The sequence below is a fragment of the Triticum dicoccoides genome, chromosome 5B (assembly GCF_002162155.2).
Source record: "Triticum dicoccoides isolate Atlit2015 ecotype Zavitan chromosome 5B, WEW_v2.0, whole genome shotgun sequence".
Lineage (NCBI taxonomy): Eukaryota > Viridiplantae > Streptophyta > Magnoliopsida > Poales > Poaceae > Triticum > Triticum dicoccoides.
Window position 1 is genome coordinate 308,076,750 of NC_041389.1, and position 11,985 is coordinate 308,088,734.

The following is an 11,985-nucleotide window of genomic DNA, read 5'->3' on the forward strand; positions in this document are numbered from 1 at the left end:
ACAACGGGGTGAGCGGGGTGCCGGTGTGCGCGTCCATGGGTGGGTGGCAGGGCGCCGGCGCCAGCGCGCGCGGGGCGTAGGAGGAGGAGAGAAGAGAGTGCGGCGCAAGCGCTCGAGTGTGCCGCGCGCTGTAGCGGGCGCCCGAAATACACCGCGCGGGACAGTGTTTCCGACCGCACGCCCAACTCGTTATAGCGCGCGCGCCGTTTTTGCACGCCCGCTCGAGCGACCCGCCGCGTTGCGCGCGCGCTAAAACAGACTAATTTGCGGCGCGGCGTTAGTTTAGCGCGGCTGTTGGAGATGCTCTTAAATGCAAATAGCGCTTGCCAAACTATCTGTGCTGTGTTAACTTAGTGCTTACTATATATAGTACTTCAATTACTAATACATCATTGCCAATACTTCAGACGACCTCAACACCCACCCAGCAAAGCGAGCTATGTGCCTGCCTGTCATAACAAGAGCAGCATATGGTAAGCATTTATTTAGATAAAAAGAACAGCTATAGCACCAAAAACAAAATTTCATAAACTGGATAAAAGGCTTGTATGGATAAAAAGCTTGTATAGACTAATGGAAAGTCTGTCAACTCTTAAAAAAATCATATCATCCAGTTATAAGGTTTATGTTCATAGATGAGTTTTGTAGGCTTGGTGCAAACAAAACTGACGACCTCCATTCTTTTACGGTAGTGTTGTACACGTATAGATGTATCTGGTTTACAGTGTGTGCAGTCTTGCGGTCACCGTTCAAACTGGACCACACTTTTGCGTACACAACCAAGGAAACCGTAAGTTCTACAGTAAGCATCTCGCAAGCTGCTTACAGCAATAAGCAGACAGTAGGTCCATCCTGCAAAACTGATATCCTTCAGCCATGAGGTTTATATTCATAGATGAGTTCTTGGTACAAACAAAACTGACGACCTCCATTCTTTTAGGGTACTGTCGTACACGTGTAGATGTATCTGGCTTACAATGTGTTTAGTCTTGCGTTCACCGTTCAAACTATATCGTACTTTTGCATTCACGACTAAGGAAATCGTAAAGTCTACAGCAAGCATTTATCACTGAATCCAAAATGCAAGTATGGCAAGAGATATGAAGTTACTCACTCGTAGCAATTAGGCTATGAGCATCGAATTAAAGTTAACAAAAGGAGATTAGAAACATCACCAGTTAAGTGGGGCTTCATTTCACATTCTATCCACTCAGCCGCTTCCTGGGATTGGAGCATGTGTCGCCTGTCGTCGACTGGCGAGGTATTCTTCATAGTCCGAATCACTCTCAGATTCGCTAATCCATCCATAGCAGGGACGCCCTGCTCTACTAGTTCCTGTAGCTGCAGGAGGTGCCATTGTAGCCTCAGGAGCAGGCGGGTCGATGAGCATAGGGTCTACTCCCTCAACTGATAACTCAGCCCCAGGTGGCATCTCATTGTGCATGTCCACAATTGGCATGTCACTTGCTGTTCGTGCCTCAGAGGTTGCTGCTTCGTTTTGCTGCATTACACACCAACCAAGACCAGTTAAGAATTGCACACAAAGCCTCAGTTTAGAGCTAAGCATGAAATTATATCACAACAGCTGAACTAAAGTTGGGTACAACAGGGAACACACTTTTGTCAACCCAGAATGCATATACAAATATACTCCATGGTGAAACATATTTGGCTACCCAACAATTCATCTGACACTGAAGCACGACTCCAGTTCTAACTCAAAGACATCCAAACAACTTATATTCAAGAGATTCAATTCCAATTGCCTAATTATGGGCTCAATTCAAAGAACCAGACAGGGTTAAAAAGGGAATTCTACTGCTTCATGATAGAACGCAACTTAAAATGCACGACCCAGTTCACCAGCCAACTGTAACAGCATAAATGTAGAAATCAAACAAATAATTCGTTTTCCTCTGGCTTTTTATGTATAACTAAGTTTGTATGTCAAGAACGCATCGAAATGTAAAAGGTAATTACCAGAAAATAAGGAAATTATGAGAGAACGTATGGACAATTAAGGGTGAAGAAATCAACAGCAAGAAAAAATGCATCAATCATGGAAATAAGTGAACCCTACTAAACTCCATTTTCGCCTACTCAACTTCCGTATACCATGTTATTTTAACACTAGATAGCTTTTTCGTGAATAATACATAACTACAGCTAACCTAACTAAAACAGCAAGCAATGAGAACGTGTTAGTTTGTAAACACTTGGACCAAAGCCTGAAGCCTAAGGGCATCTCTAGCAGATCCCTCAAAAGTTATATGTGAGAGAGAAATTTCTGTTTTGAGGGTGCTATCTAGCAGATCCCTCAAACCTTTACTTCCTCAAAAAATTGACTTTGTATCCCTTAAAAGTTTCCCCAATTGCCTATTTTTAGTCCAGAGAAGCCACTTCTCAGGATAAGAGCATCTCTGACTGATCCCCTATAGGGGAAACGCCCGAGTATATTATAAGGAGTTAGAGGGTGGCCGTTTCTAACCGATCCTGTATATTGAAGTCCCTACAAAAATTCTGCTCAATTCTTTTAGCCTTGTAACACACATTTCAAACAATTGCATACTATTTCATCAATCATATAGGGGATCTGCTAGATTTAGAAAAGTTTAATCCCTTAAAAATTATAAGGAAATGAGATAAGAGATACATTTTGGACTTTTAGAATAGGGGATCTGCTAGAGATGCCCTAACATACAATAGAGTAGCCTTCATAACTTAGTGTGCTGCTACTTACGGAAAGAAATTAATGAACGAATTGTATGGATAAAAAAGAAGTTGCATCAACGAGCTATAATGATTAACTAGTAGAGAACAAACTTGTAGCTTAGTTATGAAATGAAATGCATCCCTCCTATTTTCTTTAAACCATTAAAAGGAACTCCGAATTTCCAGTGCATTGGGAAAGTCAAACTGTGTACATGTTGTCACTTGGAATACATTAAAAGTACAGATCAATTGACCCAAAAAAGTAAGATTGGGAACATAAAGGTTAATTGTGTTTCTTTTAGAGAAAGAGGCAAACCAAATTGATGGATGAAACCTGAAAACTAATCAGGAACAAGAACCACACGTGTGAGATAAGCACACAAAATGACATCGAGAAGGGAGCTCACTTTAGGCTTCTCCTGCTGCTGCTGCTGCTCTTCCTGCTCCTGCTTCTCAAATAGCGCGTCCTGCACGACCCGGTAATCGTCTTCCTTCAGGAACGACGAAGCATCCTCCCCATAGACCTGATCAGAGCAAACAGCCAAATCATGTCCTTGGAACCACAAGGAAGAATCTCACGAGCTAGTGTCGATCGACCAACTCCTCAATCGGTTGAGGAAACCGCGGTAATAGAGAAAGGGGACATTAGAAGAAGCAACACCCCGGTAATAGAAAAATGCCGATCTCTGAGACAGTATTCGAGGTTACTGTCAGGACCCCGACTCGATGTCACATCGATCTAGCTGGTAACACCTCATATCACTTTGCGGCCTCACGCACGGTATCCCCACGGGTGTCGTCTTACCTTTTTCCGGGACCGTTTGCGCCTTTTGGCTCACGTATATGATAGTGTCGCTAGCATCCATATGATAAAGAGCCCGGGCTGACATGACTAGTCGTAAACCCAAAGTGGCACAGACTTACAGGGACAGGCATCCATGACCCAGCTTCGAACGTGTCGGTCATCAGCAAGTGGGTCCGGGCTGTAGCACTGGGCTAGCAGGACTCCGGTAAACCGGGCTGTAGCGGGCTAACAGGACTCCGGTACTCAAAGCGTGACATTTCCCCGAAGGGACAGACACAGGAACGAAGAAGGACACATGCCGGCCAGCCTAAGTGTTCCAGAGCAGTAGCAAGCTACCATGGCTCAGCGGTAACACTAGGAGACATTTCCCGGTAAGAGAGGCTACTAAAGATAAACAACTAGATAGTCAGATCCCACACATACCAAGCATTTCAGTCATACACACAATATGCTCGATATGTGCAAATACAACGAAGCATCACAACATGACTCTATGACGCAAGTACTTTATTTAAGGCTCAGTGAGCCATACATAACATACACAAAGGTACGGGTCTCACGACCCCACATACAAGTCATACAGTCATACAAACCAGCAGCGGAAGTAACTTGTCTGAGTACAGACAACTAGTAAAATAAAGGAGGCTTGGAAAGCCTAGCTATACTACGTGGTCCTTCACAAGCTCAGGGTCACCACCTGGGTCTTTAGCCTACTCGTTGATGTCAACGTCTACATAGAACCCATCAGAAGGGGTTGCAGCGTCTTCTGTAAAAAATGTAAATTATAGCAACATGAGTACAAAGGTACTCAGCAAGACTTACATCAGATCCTACATACATGCATAGTATCAAGAAGGGTTGGTGGAGTTATTGCAGCAAGCCAGCTCTGACTCTTGGCTAGGCTATCCTACGATACTCCAACTTGAAATGGTTTTGCACACACGAGTCCACTACTCACCACTTCAATACACTACCGAGGATCCACCTCCGTCTTCCTACGGAAGAGCCATCCTCGGCACTCACACTTATCTTGAGGCTTTTAACAGTTTCCATTTACTTGTCTATGAACTGTATAGGCAACCAAGTAGTCCTTTACCGCGGACGCGGCTATTCGAATAGATTGTGATAACCCTGCAGGGGTGTACTTCTTCATACATGTTTCCACCACTTAGCGTCTGCACACGACATGTGCTCGGCAGACTTCAAGCGAAAGCCGACGTGGGTGTAGACCACGACCTACCTAAACACTTAAGCCTCTAGTCCAGGTTTATCGCCTATTCAGGTTCCATCCGCAGGGAGTCCGGCCGAGGTTTCCCATACGGCCCCGAACGATGTGAACAGGGTTCCCGAGATACCTAACGGGTATCCGGTACACCCGGCCACGTACCTACCGCATCACAGCCCACCCCTACGGTCAGCGCTGTCCACGGCCTCCAGTAGGCTACAAACACCAGAAACTACTTGCAACTCCTGGACAGAGAGCTAGGGTGAATAAGAAGTCGAGCGGGGTCATATTTCAGGGCCCAATGTATGGTAGTAGCTGATTCTTAAATCACACATACAGATCTCAGTGCTTAAGGTCGGCTTCAATGAAACAACCCACCATGTACTCCTACATGGCCTCTCATCGATACCTTTACCAAATCGTGTTCACCACACCACTCTCATTACCGACATAATCATTTCACTCTAGCCCATCACCCAGATGAACCAGACCTGACACGACTCTAAGCATAGCAGGCATAGCAAGGTAGGAACAACACATACATATGGCTCAATCAACTCCTACACATGCTAGTGAGTTTCATCTAGTTACTGTGGCAATGACAGGTCATGCAGAGGAAATGGGTTCAACTACCGTAACACACAGCAGTTTGAAACGCGTTGTCTTAATGCAGTAAAAGAGAGCAGGAGCGAGAACATGGGATTGTATCGATATGATCAAATGATTGGTTGCTTGCCTGATGGTTCGATGCACTGATACGGTTCTTCGTTAGGGTAATCACGGTACTCCTCGGGGACAGAACCTGCCGCAGAGAGCACCGATACACAAACATTACCAAACAGTATGCAACAACATGATGCATGCATGAGACATGGCAAAATGAGTGTATTGGGCTAATGCAACTAAGGCCAGAAGGGTTTGAACAAATTTGAATCAAAGATTCAAATTCCAAATTCAAATATGGCCTTTTAAAGTGCTTTTCCTTGTTCTGCTTAAAACATCAATTTAATTTGTTTGATCATGCATGAAAATAGTACAGATGGATAGATTGGATTTTTCTGATCATTTTTCATATATAATTTGTCCAATTTGGAGTTACAGAATAAAAGTTATGAATTTTTGAAGTTTAAATAATATTCTGGAATTTCCTGATTTAATTTAAATCCAGAAAATCAATTACTGCGTCAGCCTGACGTCAGTGTGACGTCAGCAGGTCAACGGAACTGGTCCAGGTCAAACCTGACAGTGGGTCCCGCATGTCAGGGTGATTATTTTAATTAAAACTTAATTAAAACTAATCCTGTTTAAATAACAGGGCTGGGCCCCACCTGTCATTGACTCAGGGGAGTCAACCAGGGCCCACCCGTGGTCAAAGTTAATGTCGGCTGCCGGCGTTTAGTCGCCGGCGAGCCCGATGCGGCGGCGGAAGTGGTTTTGGTCATTTCGGCCACCAAACGGACCGCGGAGACCACCGGAGTGGAGCTGAGGCCAACCCGCAGCTCTTGGCGGAGCCCGTTGGGGTCGGGGTGGCCGGAGTCGACGGCGGTGAGCTCGGCTGCGGCCGCCGGGGTTCGGTCGTGCACGGGAACGGTGCTGGAGCTCGAAGTCGAGCAAAGCGAGGCGCTAGGGATGCTCTACGGGGTCTTGCGAACTCGTTGGACTCGCCGGGGTGACCAAATGGTCACCGGAGCTGCGTCGACGGCGAGCTCGGCGACGGCGGAGGTTCGGCCGTGGTGGGGAGGTGGCTACGGTGAGGGAACGAGGGGAAGGAGAGGGGGAAACGGTGGCGTAGCTCACCGCGGTTGCAGTGGGCGTCGAAGCGGGCTCGGGGACGCGCTGGAGACGGCGAATTCGACGGCGACGGTGGTCGGAGCCCGAAGAGGGGAACGGCGACGTGGCGGCGATGCAGGGCTTCCGGGGAGCTGTGGAGCGGTGGGGAGGAAGAGGGAGTCGTGGCGGAGCTCCTGAGCTGGTCGGGGGAGCGAGGGGTGGTCGGAGACAGCGGCTAAGGCGAACGGCGGCGACGGTGGTGTTCGGCCGGGCGCGAGAGAGAGCGAGGGAGAGGAGGGGAGAGCCGGGGGAGAGTGAGAGAGAGCAGGGGGGAGGACGTGGCGTCGTCCAGGGACACCGAGGCGAGGAGGGGAGGGCAGGCAGGCAGGGAGAGAGGTGGCGTGGCGCGGTGGCCGTGCGCGCGCGCCGGCCACACTCCCCTCCCTCTGTCGGGGCGAAGACGACAGAGGAGGGAGGTGGGCTGGGCCGGCTGCTGGCTGGGCCGGCCAGCTGGCTGGGCTGCACAGGGAGGAGCCCAGGTAAGCTTCTCCCTTTTAGTTTTTTTTCTGTTTTCTAATTTCTGACATTTGTTTTGATTTAAATAATATATTAAATCATTTATTTAACTTATGCCAATTTTTGCAGGAGCTATATATATTATTCCAGAGCTCTTTATAATTGGCATAATATTTGGGCATATATTAATATATATAATTAATATATTTCCAATGCAAATATTTATGCATTAATTCCAAATGCCCAAAATAAATGTCCATGATCCACTAAAAATATTGGTTTGATTTTTTATCTCTGTCCAATATTTTCAGAGAGCAACATGAGCATTTTCTTGGACCCTTTTGGAGAAATTTTTATTTGGGTCATTTTCATAATGATTCTGAGGGTTTCACAGATCCCCATTTCAAGTTTCTGATGAAGAGTAAACATGATGCAACACTCTAATGCATGACTAGCTAGGGTGTGACAACTCACCCCCACTCAAAAGAATCTCGTCCCGAGATTTGGGTTCCTCCGGGAAGAAGGCGGGATACTCGAGTCGAAGACGATCCTCCCTTTCCCAAGTTGCTTCATCCTCGGAATGGTGCGACCATTGAACCTTGAGAAACTTGATATTATGACGTCGCGTGGTACGTTCGGCTTGATCGAGGATACGAATGGGGTACTCTCGATATGTAAGATCATCTTGGAGATCAAGCGTTTCGTGGTCCACTTCACGGATAGGATCCGAGAAGCAACGCCTGAGTTGAGAAACGTGGAAGACATCGTGAACTCTGGAGAGGTGCGGAGGTAGTTCCAACTGGTAGGCAACTTCTCCTCGTTTGGCAAGAATGCGAAAAGGTCCAATGTAACGAGGAGCCAATTTGCTTTTGATACCGAAACGATGGGTTCCCTTCAGAGGGGTGACCCGAAGATAAGCCTTCTCGTCAACCTCGAAAGTCATAGCCTTATGTTTTCGGTCATATTGACTCTTTTGACGGGATTGGGCTGTTTTCAACTTTTCACGAACGATACGAACTTGTTCTTCTGCTTCCTGAATCATATCCGGGCCAAAGAATTGTCTTTCCCCGGTCTCTGACCAGTTAAGGGGTGTTCGACATCGTCGTCCATAGAGAACTTCAAAAGGGGCTTTACCCAAGCTAGATTGATAGCTGTTGTTGTAAGCGAATTCGGCAAATGGAAGGCACTTCTCCCAGTCCATTCCGAACGAGATAACAGAGGCTCGGAGCATGTCTTCTAGAATTTGGTTGACGCGTTCCACTTGACCACTCGACTGAGGGTGGAAAGCGGTGCTAAAGGAGAGATGAGTTCCCATAGCATTTTGGAAACTTTCCCAAAATCGAGAGGTGAAAAGACTTCCTCGATCCGAGTTAATTTCCAAAGGAACACCATGAAGGGACACTATTCGGGAGATGTATAAGTCTGCCAGTTGACTAGCGGTTATACTCTCACGAACAGGTAAGAAATGGGCTACTTTGGAAAGACGATCAACCACGACGAAAATAGCATTATTCCCTCTCTTAGTCCTGGGAAAACCGGTAATGAAATCCATACCAATTTTATCCCATTTCCATTCAGGAATAGCTAGGGGTTGAAGGGTGCCAGCAGGCCGTTGATGCTCTGCTTTTACACGACGACAGACGTCGCAATTAGCAATATACTGAGCAATTTCTCTCTTCATCCTAGTCCACCAGAACCTCTGGCGTAGGTCCTGATACATCTTAGTACTACCGGGATGAATAGTGAGAGGAGATTCATGAGCCTCCTTAAGGATCAACTGCCGTAGATGCTGGTTCTTGGGAACCACTAGACGGTTCTCAAAGTACACAACACCATGATCATTTGTGGAGAAACAACTAGCACCTCCGCTAGCAATGTTCTCCTTGATCTTAGCTATTCCCTTATCTCGCTTCTGGGCAGCAATGATTTGATCCGTAAGAGTAGGTTTCGCCACCAAGGTGGAGAGAAATCCTTGAGGAACAATGTGAAGGTTAAGCTTCCGAAATTTCTCATGGAGAAGCGGTTGACTTTGTTGTAACATCAGATTGTTACAATAAGATTTATGACTTAGCGCATCAGCCATGACGTTGGCTTTCCCTGGGGTGTAGGTTATTCCTAAGTCGAAGTCTGTGATCAATTCAACCCAACGTCTCTGCCTGAGATTCAAATCCGGTTGGGTGAAAATATACTTCAGACTTTGGTGATCAGTGAATATTTCGCAACGATTACCGAGGAGGTAATGTCGCCAGGTCTTAAGTGCATAGACTACGGCTGCAAGCTCTAGATCATGAGTAGGATAATTCTCCTCATGTGGGTGCAATTGCCGTGAAGCGTAGGCAATTACGTGTCGATCTTGCATGAGAATGCAACCTAGTCCTTGTCGCGAGGCGTCGCAGTAGATAACAAAGTCCTTGGAGAAGTCTGGCGGTACCAGCACGGGAGCAGAAGTCAGGCGTCTTTTCAGTTCCTGAAAGCTGTGCTCACATTGTGGAGTCCATTCGAACTTCTTATCTTTCTTGAGGAGTTCGGTTAGAGGTTTGGCAACTTTGGAGAAGTTCTCGACAAAGCGACGACAATAGCTCGCTAAGCCTAGAAAACTCCGAACTTGCTTGACCGATTCAGGTGGAGTCCAGTTAAGGACGGCTTGAACTCGCTCAGGGTTAACAGCAATACCTTTACCAGATATTACATGACCCAGATAGGTCACTTCTGACAACCAGAATTCACATTTAGAAAATTTGGCATAAAGGCGATGCTCTCGAAGTTTCTGCAACACTAGCCTTAGATGTTCGGCATGTTCTTCCTCGTTCTTGGAGTAGATGAGTATATCATCGAGGTAAACCACGACGAATTTATCCAAATACTCCATGAAGATTGAGTTCATTAACCGAGAAAAGGTGGCTGGAGCGTTGGTTAGTCCGAAAGACATGACGGTGTACTCATATTGGCCATAACGAGTAACAAAGGCCGTTTTAGGAATGTCCCCGTTTCTGATTTTGATTTGATGGTAGCCCAACCTCAAATCCATTTTGGAGAAGACTGAGGATCCAGCGAGCTGATCGTACAGGTCGTTGATCCTGGGAAGCGGATATTTGTTCTTGATTGTGACCAAATTAACAGGTCGGTAATCTACAACCATCCGGTCCGTACCATCCTTCTTCTTGACGAATAGGACGGGGCAAGCCCACGGAGAAGAGCTAGGTCGGATGAAACCCTTTTTCAAGGACTCATCGAGTTGTTTCTTAAGTTCGGCTAGTTCTAGGGGTGCCATCTTATAAGGTCTTCTAGCAATCGGAACGGTTCCTGGAATGAGGTCTATTACAAACTCAACATCCCTGTCAGGTGGAACACCTGGCAATTCCTCTGGAAAGACATCCGGGAAGTCACGGACTACCGGAACGTCCTCAAGGTCTGGCAAAGGGCTGGCGTTAAGAGAATATAATTGTCGCTTGGCTATTCGGGTCAAGACATTAACTATCTTTCCCGAAGGATGGGTGAGTTGAACAGTCCTAGAGAAGCAATCGATTTGGGCATGATGAGCCGACATCCAGTCCATACCCAGAATGATATTAATATCTGAAGATTTAAGGGCTATCAAAGACGCAAGGAAAACAAGTCTGTCGACTTGGATCTCATTTCCATAACTTACCCTAGAGGTCTGCCATCTAGACCCAGGGGTAGAGATTTCCATAGTGGATGTCATGTCACAGAATGCAACGTTATGCAAACGAGCATAATTTTCAGATATAAAGGAATGAGAGGCTCCTGTATCGAAAAGAACAGATGCCGGGTGGCAGTTAACAAGAAGCGTACCGAGAACGACGTTGGGATCCTCTTGAGCTTCTTCGGCAGAGATACAGTTGACATGGCCACGGGAAGCGGTGACCGGCTTGGCGTGGAATACTTTTCCTGTCGGCTTGCCACGGCCAACAGCTTTAGCAGATTGATTGGGGTTGGTCTGGGGGCATTCACGCATATAGTGACCAGATTCCCCACACTTGAAACAAGTCACGGAACTGGTACGTGGAGGAGCATTGTTAGTTGGACCCCCATAGGGCTTGGCTGGAGCAGACTGTTGAGCAGGGCGAGGCGCCTGGAAGGATGGCCTCGGTGTAAACCTGGGTGGCAGGGCGGTGTTGGGTACCCACACGCGGCGCTTCTGAGGACCAGCACCGGATGAGGAACCCATGTCACGTCCATGCTTGCGTGTTGCGTCATAGTCAGTCTGACCAGTTTCAGCACTGATGGCTTTGTTGACAAGTTTCGAAAAAGATGTGCACTCATGCAGACGGAGGTCACGGCGAAGCTCAGGGCTAAGGCCCTTACGGAACCTTGCTTGCTTCTTGGCGTCAGTAGACACTTCCTCAGTTGCATATCGGGCGAGATTACCAAACTCCCTGCTATAGGCATCCACAGAAAGTCGGCCTTGGGTGAAACTGCAAAATTCTTCACGTTTACGGTCCATGAGACCCTCCAGAATGTGATGTTCATGGAAAGCCTCGCTGAACTCAGCCCAAGTAGTGACATGGCCCGCTGGGCGCATAGCTCCATAATTCTCCCACCATAGACTGGCGGGGCCTTCAAGATGATAGGCAGCAAAGGTGACCTTGTCAGCCTCCGCTACCAGCGCGGAACGCAGTTTATGAGAGATACTGCGAAGCCAGTCATCAGCGTCGAGAGGCTCGACGGAGTGGTGGAACGTGGGTGGATGCAATTTGATAAAATCACTGAGTGACACCACGTTAGCCCTCTGATGGTGTGCTGTATTCTGTTCAATACGCTCCAACAAACGGTTTGTCTCCCGCTTGTTTCTCTCAGCTTCCATCATCACCTCGGCTAGTGAAGGAGGATGAGGCAGATTTACATCCCTGGCTTCACTGCCTTCGGCCTGCTCTTGAGAAGCAGGGTTAGCGCGCGTGTTGACCATCCTAGGAAATCAAGACAATGTTTTAGTCAG

The 11,985-nt window shown here is 47.2% G+C and overlaps 1 protein-coding gene across 3 annotated transcripts in view; it reads right to left on the minus strand.

Moving 5' to 3' along the window:
• Window positions 1-286: 286 nt before the first annotated feature.
• Window positions 287-11,985, minus strand: part of LOC119305438 — a 17,653-nt gene continuing 5,954 nt past the window's right edge. The window contains exons 2-4 of one of the 3 annotated variants that reach the window (XM_037581952.1): window positions 3,120-3,236; window positions 1,176-1,501; window positions 287-445 (exon numbers count right to left, since the gene is read on the minus strand). In XM_037581952.1, the coding sequence (XP_037437849.1) occupies window positions 1,211-1,501; window positions 3,120-3,236 (408 nt within the window). In that variant the 3' untranslated portion in view covers window positions 287-445; window positions 1,176-1,210. Of the gene's footprint in view, window positions 450-670; window positions 853-1,175; window positions 1,502-3,119; window positions 3,237-11,985 lie in introns of those variants that run through there. The other 2 variants (XM_037581951.1, XM_037581954.1) reach the window with 2 other exon arrangements.